The sequence below is a fragment of the Bubalus kerabau genome, chromosome 15, assembly GCF_029407905.1.
Source record: "Bubalus kerabau isolate K-KA32 ecotype Philippines breed swamp buffalo chromosome 15, PCC_UOA_SB_1v2, whole genome shotgun sequence".
In the NCBI taxonomy this organism is placed as follows: Eukaryota; Metazoa; Chordata; class Mammalia; order Artiodactyla; family Bovidae; genus Bubalus; species Bubalus kerabau.
In genome coordinates this window covers 15519639-15534342 of record NC_073638.1, presented here as the reverse complement: position 1 = coordinate 15534342, position 14704 = coordinate 15519639, and the positions used below count along the sequence as shown (strand labels likewise).

Below are 14704 nucleotides of genomic sequence, written 5' to 3'. Positions count from 1 at the left end.
TGTAGACTGGCGGGGAGCCCAGACGGGGAGTGCTTTCTGATAGAGCTCGTTTTGTTCCTGTCTCCCTTCTAGACAAGGAATTCCTGAAGGAAAAGGAGAAGTTAGAGATGGAGTTGGCGGCAGTGCGGACCGCGAGTGAGGACCACCGGAGACACATCGAGATCCTAGACCAGGCTCTGAGCAATGCCCAGGCCAGGGTCATCAAGCTGGAAGAGGAGGTGAGCCCACAGGGGAATTGGGGGTACAAGGGGTGGTGCCCAGAGCCCCAAGGGCTTCCATGTCCGTTTCCTAACCCAGCAAGTTTAACCAGAGCCAACTCCAGGGGAGCAATGTAGGCGACCTCTCAAATAAAAATGAGTAAAAACAGAGCTTATCCACCCCAGATTCGGGCAAAGGATGAGAGGCAGTGGTGAATACGTCAGCAAAGAGCTCAGTCTCAGCGATAAACCCAGGCTGCCGCCCACCGCCTGGCAGGTGTCCAGGGGCTGGAAATAAATGGAAGGACTGGGAACCACTGGTGCTTGTGCAGAAAAGAGACTCAATTAAGAAAACAGTTCAAGTTGTGTCTTTGGGTTCTCCCGTGCGTAAAAAAGGCCCAGTCTTCTGACTGGGTGGGGTAGGAGTGGTGTTCAGCAAACCTGTCTCCAGTTTTTAGAAGTTGGCTCAGTTAGCAATGACCACCGCCCACACCCCTGCCGGCCCCCCCCCTCCACGCCCCAGTCTAGGAAATATTGATGCTGCTCAAGCATTATGGGTTTAGTGCTTTTTTGATGAAATCAAGCCTTTAGGTGAAGTTTTGAGAAGTAGAAAGTAAAAGCATTCATCTCTTAGTTGTGACTGACTCTTTGAAACCCCAAGGACCTTAGCCTACCAAGCTCCTCTGTCCATAGACTTCTCCAGGCAAGGATACTGGAGTGGATACTGGAGTGCCATACCCTCCTCCAGGGGGATCTTCCTGATCCAGGGATTGAACCCAGGCCTCTCACATTGCAGGCAGATTCTTTACCATCTGAGCCACCAGGGAAGCACTTTTCCTTTAAGCCTGACCAGGGAAGGAGAATGACCACTCCTGAGGCCCCAGTTCCAGGATCCAGGCTATAGATACCGCAGCACAGAGAAGCCGGCTGCACAAGCCCCTGTGTGGTGGGGCTGAGTTGAACAGACTTGCTGTGGAGAGCAGGAACTGGTAGTCAGAGAGACACAGGACTGAAATATACTCCACCAGAACCCAGTTGGTGCTTGAAACACAGGATGCAGTATTGTTATTAATTTAAGTGCTTTTATCCTTATTGAAAATGAAAAACTGTTCCTTCCAAAAACATCTCCTGGTGCCAAGGGACTCGAGTGTCTCGGCAAACTTCAACTTCAAGCCTGAGCAGTTAAAGGCAAAGATTGTTAAGTTAGTACTACTTGTTGTTTTTCAGTTGCTCAGTCATGTCTGACTCTTTGCAACCCCATGGACTGCAACACACCAGGCTCCTCTGTCCTCCACCATCTCCTGAAGTTTGCTCAAATTCCTGTCCATTGAGTTGGTGATGCTATATAACCATCTCATCCTCTGCCGCCCCCTTCTCCTCCTGCCCTTAATCTTTCCTAGCATCAGTCTTTCCCAGTGCATCGGCTCTTCCCATTAAGTGGCCAAAGTATTGGAGCTTCAGCATCAGTCCTTCCGGTGAATACTCAGGGTTGATCTCCTTTAGGATTAACTGGTTTGATATCCTTGTCGTCCAGGAGACTCTCAAGAGTCTTCTGCAGCATCACAATTCAAAAGCATCCTTCTTTGGCCTTCTTTATGGTCCAGATCTCACATCTGTACATAACTACTGGAAAAACCATAGCTTTGACTATGTGGACCTTTGTCAGCAAAGTGATGTCTCTGCTCTTTTAATACACTGTCTAGGTTTGTCATAGTTTTCCAACCAAGGAGCAAGCATCTTTTAATTTCATGGCTGCAGTCAGCAGTGATTTTGGAGCCCAAGAAAATAAAATCTGTCACTGCTTCCACTTTTTCCCATTCTATTTAAGTCAGTAGGGTTTCGTCCATTAGACCTGTCTGTTAAACCCCACAAGTGTTATGTACAATTTTTTTCTAGCAACTTATACTTAATTTTCTTTTTCTCCCCCTATTTTTTGGCCACACCATGTGGTGTGTGGGATCTTAGTTCCCCAACTGGGGATCAAACCCATGCCCCCTGCAGTGGAAGTGTGGCATCTTAACCACTCGACTACCAGGGATGTCCCTACATACAGTTTTAATGCTAGCATGAGTTATCTCAGGCAACAGCCCCAGAGTTTTCCCTGTCACCACCAAGCAGCTCATTAAATACGAAAACATTTGCTACAGAAAGTAACCTTAACCCCTGAAGGACAGGAGGCCCGCTTTGAGCAATGGAGGCTGGGACTCATTATCAGTATAACTAAGATCATTTCCCAAGGGCCCATCTCCATGTGTGGAGTGAAGAAAAATGATTATCTTTAACCTTTTTATTTAATATTTCTGTTAAAGCCAAAGTGAACTCCTTGAAGACAGGTTCTTTATAATCACCACTATGGATCTTCCCTTGTCATTATAAGATCTTTCCTCGACTGATTGTGCATAACTTCTCCAAAATGTCTCATGTGTCTGGCTTCCAGGATCCCTCCTTGTTCTTATTAAAGAAGGGTGTTAACTCAGTTCAGATGGCTCACACTGAGGGCTTACCATAACTTTCCACAATGCTTAAGTGCTTGGACTCTAAAGGCAGAAGACGTGAGTTAGAATCCTGACCCCAGGATGGGTAAATCAGCTGTGTAACCTTGAGTGAATCACTAACCTATTCAGTCCTCAGTTTTCTCATCTGTTAAATCGAGATAGTAAGAGTTTACCTTCTTTACTGTCATTGGGCAGATTAAACGAGATACTGCATATAAAGCACAAGGCTTGGCATGCTGTGCTTACAAAATGTTGGGTGATTAATTACGGTTATGACTAATCACCCTCATCATTACATACTCCTTGCTGGGCTTAGGGCTGTTACAAGGGTGAATGAGAGAGAACCATGTCTTTAGGAATCCTGCAGTTAGAATTAATATTAATTCATTCATTTAACAAATATTTACTGAACTGGATGGCAGATACTGTCCCAAGCCTTGGGGACATACTGCACACTCTGCCCCAGGGAGACAGATCTTGTGGCACTTATCTTAGTATTTTAGGGGCTACACACTCAGAACGGTATACAATTCAGGACATGGTAAGTGGTATATGAACAATACTCACAAAATATTCTATCAGATGAGGCTGTTCTAGCACAGGAACCTGCAGCCAGTAGGTCCTCAAGCAACCAAAGTCACAGTGAAGGAAAAGCCAGAGGAAAACTAAGCCCAAGAGCTGGTGTAGAAAAGGCTGTTGCTGTCTGCACTCCCTGCAAAAGGTCAGAAGCCTCTCCTTTCTTTATCGCAGTGGCTTTGGCTAGGACGCAGGCATTGGTTACGGCAGGACTGCCTGCTGAAGTCAGACACCGACCTTCGCAGTGGTGTCTTTAATCACCAGCATGTTCCACTAGCGTGTTGCCAGTGCAGTCGGGTTGAACTCAGGATCTGAACCACCTGCCAAGCGTCTGTACACTGAGGTGCAGAGTGACAGGAAGTAGCATCTGGTGTCTTCTCACCCAGGACCAGATCAGATAAATGCCTCAGTCTGATTTTTGGCCCCAGCCAATCCGCAGCAAGTTAGAAATGTGCCTGGAATTTATGAACATGGACCAGACATCTAATTGGGAGAAAACAAACTCTGAGGGTAAGAATTTGAAGCTGTTGATTGATGGTTCTAAATTCATACCTGACATGACATTTACATAAATCATTTTTCCTTAATCTGTTTCTCCTCAGTTATTGTGTGGTTTGCATGTTCATTAGCCCCTTCCTTCTCTCCAAGGCTGTCAGCTATTCATCCGTAAAGGGCTCTGAAATCTTTAGGAGAAAGTTACTTCCAAATATCTATAATAAGAAATGTTTATACTTATTCACACATACACAAATGGATACACATGCATATATTCATACAGACACAATCTCTCTGTTACAATAGTAATTGATATTTATAGAAAATTTGAAAAATACAGAAGAGAGTAAAGAAGATGAGAAATTATTTTTCTGCTATACAGATAAACACAATGCTTTCGTTTCCTTTCAGTCTTTTTTCATACATTGATGATAGACATAGTTGTGATGATGTTGTATATAACTTTTGATTCTAGATTTTTCAGTTAACATTATAGAATAATCATTTCCTCATGACACTTAAAAATTCTTTTTTAACCTCATTTCCAATGCCCGTACATGCTGTAAGTACTAAGCAATAACCAAGGATTGAGCTCAGAGCTGATTGAATGACTGAAAGCAGGTGACCTCTTAGGGTCTTCAGTTCAGAATATCCCAGCCGTTTTAGGTGTAACTGCTGGCCTTGGCCTAAATCTTTTCTGTTTCATCACGGCTTAGGTATAGGAGTGGGGAAAGGACAGCGTCTCCAGGTACTCTGACCTTCTCTCCCCCTCACCCCGCCCTCACCTCCACTCCAGCTTCAAGAATCACAGTCTAAATCCCGTGCTCCTTTTTACTCTGCTCAGCTCCGAGAGAAGCAGGCATATGTGGAAAAAGTCGAGAAGCTGCAGCAGGCCCTGACCCAGCTGCAGTCGGCGTGTGAGAAGCGCGAGCAGATGGAGCGGAGGCTGCGCACCTGGCTGGAGAGGGAGCTGGACGCCCTGAGGACCCAGCAGGTGAGGGGCGGGGCGGGGTGGCGCATGCGTGGAGCGGGGCGCATGCGTGAAGCGGGGCACCTGCTGCCTGCGGGCTGCGCTCTGCGGTTGGAGCTCAAGGCTAGTGAGAGCGTCTGTGCTCGGAGGTCCAGCCAGTGGAGCAATCAGTCCACTCCCTTGGAGGGACAGAGGTCCTTACAGAAAGAAATAGGTGACCCTTGGGGGCTGGGCATGGGGGAATACAAGTATAGACGACTTCACAGAAGATGACTTTGAGTAGGACTTGGAGAGATGAGTTTGTTGGCCATTCTGCTGGAAGCATCAGAGATAGAGGAGTTCAGTGCATAGAGGAGAGAGGTGTGAGACAGGCGGTGAGTCCAGGACAGCCAGGGGAGCGTGCCCAAGGAGCTGGCTGGTCAGGAGGCAACTGCTAGTTTGTGGAGGGCGTTTGCTCAGGTTGGGAAAGTGGATTCCCCACCCCCCGCTCCCACCCCTGTAGGATCAAGGGAGGAGCCCTCCAGTGGTGTCAGAAGAGGGGCTGGAGGGACAGGTGTCAAAGTCAGGAAAGCCAGCCTGAATGGCTCTTAGTGTCTTCAAGGGGGTAGATATGGTGGGAGTCGAGGTGGGGGGTACCTAGAATGGGGGTGAAATAAGGAGGACATGACCATCAGTGAGTGTTCAGAGGTAAAGGACAAAAGGAGTCAGGACTATCCCGAAAAGCTAGTATTGGCCATAGGCACTTAGTCCTTCTGCCGCTCCCTGTTTCTCCTGGTAACAGCTGTTCCTGTAATGCAGCTATGAAGAAGCTCAGATGAAAACACCCCAGCCCAGGGTCCATGTGGGCCTCGACAAGGGCAGACATCCGCCACCCTTTACAGGCTGGTCAGGGGCTCCTGGCATATCATCGGCCAGCGCTGTGGGCCCAATCCTCTGTGCAGCTGGTGAAGGGTGTGCTCTAAGTTTGGAACCAGGGAAACACGAGACAAGGCTCCATGGAATTGTCTGGTGGACAGCGCATAGTGGTTATGGTTGAAACACTTGAAAACACTTGAAAGCATATGCTCAGGCCAGTTCAGCCCTTTCTCGTGGCAGCGCACACAGCTCCCTCTGCACATGTGTACTTGGCTGGAAATGGACGTGTTGGCGAGATTGCCCGGAAAATTCAGAGGCCCACCCAGGCCCCCACCAACTTGGCTTCTTAGGAAGAACTGAGTCTGTCTCCGATCTATCTAACCTGTGCCACATTCCCCAGCATTTCAGGTCCACCCTTCGGCTGTTCTCTGTTGCTCGGTTATTGAGATCCTAAGCTTCCCAGCTGAAGGGTAGGCTCTCTGGTGCCAGGCTCTCTGGTACTGTGCTGGCACCTGGTGGGTATTTACGAGTTTCTGGCTGACAGAATAGGCACATCTCAGTACTTAGAGCAAAAAAGAATGTTCCTTTCAAGTTAATGTGCCACCCACACCCTACAGTTAAATTACTTATCCCTGGATCTTCTATTTTGAGTGCCGTGTAACCAGACTCTTCATTTCAGCTCCTCTGTGTATTCTCAACCATCTCTCCCCCACTGATTACTCTCGGGATTTTTGTCAGTGGTATTGCTGTTATAGACTACTATAGTGAGCTGCCTTTTTATATGTCTCCTTGCTAAAGAATGTGAGAGCGTCCCAAGAGGATATACCTAAAAATGGGATTTCTGGATAGCGAATGCCTATGCTAAACATTGCTAGATATTGCCAAATCACTCTACAAAGTAAATGTACCAATTTCTTATCTGAAATGTATAAGAATATCTTCCTGTACATTATCAACAACATTTAGTTTTGCACGATGTCTCTTTCTTAAAGAAAAAAAAAAAGAGGAAAGAAAGAAACCAGACTCAACTCCATTATCCTTGTTATATATCCAGAAGAAATGTGAAGTTAACATTATTTGGAAAATATCTCTATTGCCACAGAGGCCCGTTCCCATATGTACACTTAGACCCTTGCATACTCATATCCATTTTTTCCTTAGACGAGCAAACACAACATTCCTGCTGTAGATAAAGTCAGCTGCAAGATTTAGGCTACCTGGGGAGGACAGAGGGCTTCCCAGTGGTGCTAGTGGTAAAGAACCTACCTGCCAATGCAGGAGATGTTAGAGACGTAGGTTCCGTCCCTGGGTTGGGAATATCCCTTGGAGGAGGGCATGGCAACCCACTCCAGTATTCTTGCCTGGAGAATCCCAAAGACAGAGGAGCCTGGTGGGTCCAGTGGGTTGCAAAAAGTCGGACATGACTGAAGCGACTTTGCTTTGCATGCACGTAATGGGAGGACGGAAGTTTCAGAATTGGGACTCTTCGAGTATTATGCAGCTTATAGTTTGGACTTGTCTTTGGAGGGGATAGCAGACCCCAGCTGTGTGTGGCTGACATGAAACCAGAGAAAGGGGAAACAATCTTTAAACAGAATTCCCCAGCATTTCTTTACATTAATATTCCAGGGTGTTTTTTGTTGTTGTTTTTTAATGAGAATGTTAATCTGTCTCCTCTGTTATGAAAGACACTTGAGGGTTTCCCTACTTTTCCCTACTCATTAAAAAGACAATTTTTAAAAAATTTTTTCCTTTAATGCTTCATTCTCTCATTTTACCAGTGAGCATACTCCTTAGTGGATCAGACAGTAAAGAATCTGCCTGCAATGCAGGAGACCCAGGTTCAACCCCTGGGTTAGGAAGATCCCCTGGAGAAGGGAATGGCAACCCACTCCAGTATTCTTGCCTGGAGAATCCCATGGACAGAGAAGCCTGGCAGGCTACAGTCCATGGGGTCGCAAAGAGTCGGACACGAATTACCAACTAACACTTCATATACGTTATTCTATAGCCAGAAAAGGCAAAAATGTTGTCACAAAGAAATGCACCAGAACACCTTGGGATTTTACTAGTTCCATGTGGCAGATACTATATAGATTGGTCCAATTCCTGCCTGGAGTCTGTGAATAAGTATAGTGATCACAGTTCTGTTGACCCTCAGCAGGGATGACCAGCATCCACTCTGGAGTGCAGGGTCACCCGAGGAACTCATACTCTGATCCGCTTCCTCCTCATTCACTGTGAGGAGCTCACACATCTGCCCGCCTGGGATGTGGGCAGCCCATGCTGCACCCTGCTCCTTCACTCTAGTGCCACTCAAGTATTTATCTGACCCTATCAGAAGGCATACTGAGGCTACACAAAAGAAATAAAGCTCCCGGTTATCTCTCTCTTCAACAAAGCAGTGAGGTCACACTGCCCACCTTCCCCATAGAGAGTCATTCTGGAAAGGACCATTGAGAGAACAACTTAGAGCACTTTTGAATCAACTACCCCACAGAAGGGCTCTGCCTTTAGATACACGCCAAGACACTGCTGACTGTCTCCACCCAGGCTTCTAACAACACCGAGCCCCAGATGAGCTCCATTATCCCTGCAAGATGCCCTGGAACCTTCCAGAAGGATGGTTAGACTGGAGGTGAGCAGAGTGGCATGGAATCGTAGATCAGATCAGAACATGGACTCTGAGGTTAGGCTGACCAGTGTTGAATCCTGCCTTCTCCTATTGTAAAAGTAATCTGTCTGCACCTTCACTTCCTTGTCTCTAAAATGGGGCACATAAATTATACTTACCATATACTTGTAATTACAAATAAGAGAATCTGCACAAAATCCTTACAGTGATTGACACTTAGCAACTAATGAAGGAAGAATAACTATCATTGCTGTTTTTTCTCATCATTACCTTCAGAGTCGTTTGATCGAACTGCTCCAACTTTTCCAATGCCACTGAAATAAAAAGTGACAAATGTGGCTGGACCAAGAAGAGGGAAGACGAAGATAGGTCAAGACGCTAGGACCAGGAGGAAATAGCAGCTCTCCACAAACGGATTCTTTTTTTAGAAGTCATCTCCCTCTACTTTGGGAGGCCAAGTGTAGTACTCAAGCATCATTAGAAGTGGGAGAAAGTGAAATAGAGTAACAGTAAAAAGGGAAGGGAAATTAAAATTTTTAGAACTCACAATCTTTTCTTTCTTGAACAGAGCTCAGGTGGTCTTAGGAGGTAGAAGAGAGAAGGGAAAATATTCTGTTTTTTAAAAATGTACTGACTTATTTTTGCTTTGGTTGCACTGGATCTTCATTGCAGTGCGCAGACTTTCTCTAGTTGCAGTGAGTGAGGGCCACTCTTGGTTGTGGTGCGTGGGTTTCTCATTGGGATGGCTTCTCTTGTTGCGGAGCACAGGCTCTAGGCGCGTGGTCTTCAGTAGCTGCAGCACGTGGGGTCAGTAGCTGTGGCTCTCAGGCTCTAGAGCACAGACTCAATCATCGTGGTGCACTGGATTAGTTGCTCCGCGCCATGTGGAATCTCCCAGGACCAGAGATTGAACCCGTGTCCCCTGCATTGGCAGGCAGATTCCTATCCACTGCACCACCAGGGAAGTCGAGGGGAAATATCCTTGAAGAGCAAAATGAGGTCCAGGGCAGCTGAGAGACCATTTCAAGATCAAGGAGCTAATTAGGGTATTTCTCCCAGGTGAACACATTGAGGGCAAAGATTTTCTCTGCACTGTTCCTTGTGGTACCCCCTGTACAGAGTGCATGCTTAGTAAATATTTGGTGACTAGCTGAACAGGCAGCAGAAGCTGGCCTGCCCGACTCTTCGTATGTTTTTCTGGCCAACATACTTACCCATTAGATTGTGCTATCTCTGAACACTCGAGTGTTGAAATGCATGTATTTGCTCAGATAGCTCTTAACCCAAGCAGGTCACCAGCCTGAGATGCAACACAAGGGATTTGGACAGAAACTGAGAGGTGGGTCTCTTATAGACCCAGATGGAGAGAAGGGGCTGGGAAATGAGCTTGATTTGCATCAGAGGTTTTCTGGTAGCACTTTGTTTAGCCCCTTAAAGTGTATTAAGTGCTTTCATAGCTGTCCTATTTGATTACCCGGCTTCCACGTAGGGTAGGTGTTAATTTCTGTTTCCCAGATGACAGCGGTGAGTCTGGGCAAGCATGCCCTCAAGGCAGGGGTCCCCAGCCACTGGAATCTAATGCCTGATAATCTGAGGTGGAGCTGATGTAATAATAATAGAAATAAAGTGCACAATAGATTAATGTGCTTGAATCATCCGGAAATCATCTTCCCCCTGCCCTGCCCCCAGTCTGTGGATGTCTTCCAGGAAACCAGTCCCCATGCCAGAAAGGTTGAGAACCGCTGCCTTAGGGCATCTCACTCCCACTTCCTTTGCCTCCCTTCTGACTCCCAGCCTCAGGGAAAGCAAACAGCTGAATCACTTCCTTGAACTCTAGAGAAAATGCCCTAGACCCTGAGGCCCAGTCTTCTTTCTTGTTCTTACTCTTGGGATAAATCAACTGGGAGACCTTGGACAAAGGCATTTCCTGACTGGTGAAGCTGGATGTAGCCGGACAGATTTCTGGTTTAAATCCTGAACCTGCTTAAGAATAGCCTTAGAGACACAGAACAGTGCATTCAAGCTTCCTCAACAGCTTACTTTTCCCGTCTGCAAAATTGGGATCACGTTGTGCCTTTGGTAGAGTTCCAGGAGAATTAAATGAGCTAGAGGAACCGGATATAGGGGTTGACAGTGTGGGGATCCACCCGTTAGGGTCACCTGTGCTGGAGAGGAGGCAAGGGCGTGCGGATGCGTGTGAAACGCGCTGCAGGACCTGCGTGAACCGCGAGCGCTTCCCGGGGGAGCTCTGCCCACATGCGGTCTGCTTTGCAGCCCGGTTTAGCATCGAGGTGTTATTTCTTCCGCTTCTCCAGAAACACGGCAACGGCCAGCCGGCCAGCCTGCCGGAGTACAACGCCCCAGCGCTCATGGAACTTGTGAGGGAGAAGGAGGAGCGCATCCTGGCGCTGGAGGCCGACATGACCAAGTGGGAGCAGAAGTACGTGGAGGAGAGCGCCATCCGCCACTTCGCCATGAGCGCAGCGGCCACCGCCGCCGCCGAGAGGTGAGGCCCGGGCACCGCGCGCCTCGGAAAACACAGTGGAAAGAAGCGCAGGGTGTCCGGAGGGGTTCACGGGTGCATCCCAGGGAGTGAGAGCGGTTAAAAATAATTTCAAAGTGGCTGTAGTGCTAGTTGGAGAGCAAGGTGTGGTGTAAGGTTTCTGGAGAATGATTTTAGTAATCTATCCCTCTTCTTTGGAGGACTCACTGGAAAAGACCCTGATGCTGGGAAAGATTGAGGGCAGGAGGAGGAGGGGGCGACAAAGGACGAGATGGTTGGATGGCATCATTGACTCAGTGGACATGAGTTTGAGTAAACTCTGGGAGTTGGTGATGGATAGGGAAGCGTGCCTGCTGCGGACAAATGGGGTCACAAAGAGTTGGACAGGATTTAGCGACTGAACAACACCATCTCTGCTTTGGTTCCACAATTCTGGATCTCAACATTTCTTTTAAGGAAATCATTGTATAAGTGCCTGAAGACTTATGTCCAAGGACGTTCCTCTCAATGTAGTTGAAAACATCAATACATTTAAAAACAGAGTAGAGCCCAATAAGTGGGAGTCAGTCAATACTTTGAAGTCCATCTGTTCAACAGAGTACTATGTGGTCTTTAAGAATGATGCTGGAAAAGTATACTTTATGCTCTTTTTAACAGTGGGTATATTTCATGGTCCAGACAAGAACATGCAATCCTCATAACAGCCCTGAGAGTGAGGACTATTATTATCCTCATTTTGCATATACTCATGTTTCCTCGAATTGGGGTTTAGAGAGACACAGTGGTAGTAAGTGGTGGTACCATTCGTCAAATTGAAATTTGCCCGGCTTAAAGCCTGATTTCACTTGGTTTGAAATGGTTTTCTGCAACTATCAGTTACTGTCTCTCTTGCTTTATTTCCTTTGCTGTGGATGCACAGCCTTACTCTTTCTTTAAAAATTAGCTCAAAACGCTCGATAATTCACACGATAATTCTGTTAGGTTCTACCCTTGTCTGAATGAGCAGGTCGTTTCCCTCGACTGCTGGACCTAGCCTGCATTCACTTCTGCTGCACTGACCTGCAAGGCTGTGTGTTCTGCTAGTCCGGATTCTCACCACCTCCTTTTTGCCATAAGTTGTATTGGGCATTGAATTCAGAGTTGTTTGGAATTTACCAAAATTTTGAGTCAGCATATTTGGCAGAGAGCCTCAGATTTTAAAGGAGCATCAATAAAACTGGACTAATTAAGAGTTATTGTTGTACCATTGGGGATGGTAGGGTGTGAACCAGGCAGGAGAAGAGAATGCTGTCATTTAGTCAGCCCTCCACTTCTTGGGCTGTGGGATTTCTTCTTGAATGAGGTAGAGAAGGTCCCTTGTGGTTTGGGGGAGTTACTTTATAAGTTGCGCGTGGGCTGCCATGTTCATTACCCAGGTAGAGAATTGCTAGCTGAATGCCCAGATGGCACCTCCAGGAACTCAGAGAGAGACCAGTGCTACCCACGTGGGCACAGATGCCTCCTCTGGACGCTCAGCACGCTTGCACCTGCAGACCCAAGTGGAAAATGACTATTTGGGGATCCTTTATTAGTCTCAAGTGTTGATTCTGTATGTCGGTCCTGTGAGGGAAAATAGCCCACCGGGTCCCCTCCTAGTGTGTCTTTGGGAGTGGAAATAGGCATTCAGGATGCGTATCAATCTTGGTGAGGTGCAGCTCCAGCCATGGAGGAAGTTACAGCCTCAGGCCAGCCCTTGAAATGTGTGGGTGACGTTGGTGAAGCCCTTGGAAACACTTTTGATTTTTTACATAACTGAAATGTTTTTATCTTCAGCTCTTTGTTTTCTGAGCTAATAACTAAATCACCTCTGGATCCTGAGGCAGAGAACAGCCCATCATAAAGTTGCATGGAGGGATGTGGCCTTGTTTGCCAGCTTAGTCTAACGCCTGCCTGTCAGTGGTTGCCCTGGGAATCTGCATGACTTTTGATGGAAAGAACACCGAATAGGCAGGCAAGACGTCCACTTTCAGCCCTTCTGTCTCACCAGCATGCACTTTCGCTGCACTGACCTGCAAGGCTGTGCGTTCTGCCAGTCAGGGCTCTCACGGCCTGCTTTTTGCCCACTGTAGGTGTGTGACTGCACAAGGCCTTTCTGAGTGTCACTTACTTTACTCAGAAATTACCTAATTTCTGAAATGGAAATTATAATTCTTGACTGGTGATGTGCAAGACTGTATTCCCCTGGCTGAGAACACAGAAACCCCAATAGCGCTACCTTGGAAGCATGACCAAGGCTGTTATGGGTCATTGTCTCAACTCCTGATTTATCAGATTGGATGCATGCTTGGGATCCCCAGGAGGGCTTCCTTGATGGCTCAGTGGTAAAGAATCCACCTGTCAATGAAGGAAACTCAGGTTTGATCCCTAGATCGGGAAGATACCCTGGAGAAAGAAATGGCAACTCACTCCAGTATTCCTGCCTGGGAAATCCCATGGACAAAGGAGCCTGGTGGGCTATAGTCCAAGGTGTCGTGAAAGAGTTGGACAGGACTTCGTAACTAAACAATAACCAAAAAAAGAAGAGGGGTTCCGGAGACAAATGGGCTGCTGCTGCTGCTAAGTCGCTTCAGTCATGTCCGACTCTGTGCAACCCCATAGAGGGCAGCCTGCCAGGCTCCCCCGTCCCTGGGATTCTCCAGGCAAGAACACTGGAGTGGGTTGCTGTTTCCTTCTCCAGTGCATGAAAGTGAAAAGTGAAAGTGAGGTCGCTCAGTCGTGTCCGACTCTTAGCAAGCCCATGGACTGCAGCCTACCAGGCTCCTCCGCCCATGGGATTTTCCAGGCAAGAGTACTGGAGTGGGGTGCCATTGCCTTCTCCAAGACAAATGGGACTGGAATATAAAGTCAGAAGTAGGGGGATGGAACAGGTCTGAGGCATGAGACTGCTCAGTGGGCACAGGATGGGGGTGGCGGAGTGTTGTGAGTTGAACCAGCCAGAGCCCACACGCAGTCAGCCCCATCCCACTATGTTAGGCCCAGCCTTGGCCATCTGTCATCCTTCAAGCAGGGGAAAGGCCTCTTGCTCTCAGACAATAATCCTGTGGGATTTACCCAGCCCTGTTGCTCTCCTCCTTAGCTCTGTTTAAAGTCCTGGATGGATTCATAGGTGGATGGGTCACTTTGCACCGTCCCTCCCTTCCCCTTTTTTTGCTTTCACATGTCATTACTGAGCATCTAACAATTCCGTGGGAAACTTCCCTCTCTTCTACTGACCACTGCTTCCCCCAGTCTTGGGAAAAGTCAGTTCAGAGGAGGTCACATTTGTAACTCCTATCTTACTGTTCTTTTCAAAGAAAACCTCTGTAGTTTAGCATGGCTTTGCTGTTAACAAAAAGGGAGAAAGGGAAAATGAAGAATTTTTGAGAAAGGTCAAAATTCTGAGCTTTTATTGCTGAGATGCTAAATGGCTACGTAAGAACTGGCAAAAGTGACTATTTCCAGCCATTAGCTTAGTGACTTTGCAGCCGTTGCTGCATACTTCATGTTTATAGGCACTGTGATATTTGTGTACCAACTGCTTTTGCCATCTTGATGCATTTTTGGCACCAGTGATCAGAAGTTTGAGAGGCTAGGCTGTTTTGTGTGGGTGGGGAAGTTTTGAAACTTTTTAAACATTTCAAAGCAATGTAATATTTTGTTGAGAGTTGTGTGTGTATACCTTCTAAGTTGTTTGCATCTAATTGTACCTCCTGTCCTTGATAGTATAAATATGAATTTTTAAATCTGTCTCCAGTAAATTCTCTAAAAATAAATCAGTTGAAAATGTTTCTGGCTCTAATACCCTGTATTGATGAGTTTTGAGCACCATGGAGTGAATTTATAATTGTGTCAGTATGTTTAAAGCACTCTGCTGGCTCCCTGTGTTGTTAGGCGTTCTGATTTGTTTTAGGCAGTTTGCACTTGGCCACATTCTCACATGTGCCCTCTTTGTTGGGTTAT

The 14704-nt window shown here is 47.0% G+C and overlaps 1 protein-coding gene across 5 annotated transcripts in view; it reads left to right on the top strand.

The window, feature by feature from the left end:
- The window catches only part of AMOTL1 (angiomotin like 1), a 199882-nt gene that overhangs the window by 166599 nt on the left and 18579 nt on the right, over positions 1-14704 (top strand). For all 5 annotated transcript variants that reach the window (XM_055547757.1, XM_055547755.1, XM_055547756.1 and 2 more), the window contains 3 exons: positions 73-218; positions 4608-4757; positions 10539-10729. In XM_055547757.1, the coding sequence (XP_055403732.1) occupies positions 73-218; positions 4608-4757; positions 10539-10729 (487 nt within the window). The remainder of the gene's footprint in view (positions 1-72; positions 219-4607; positions 4758-10538; positions 10730-14704) is intronic.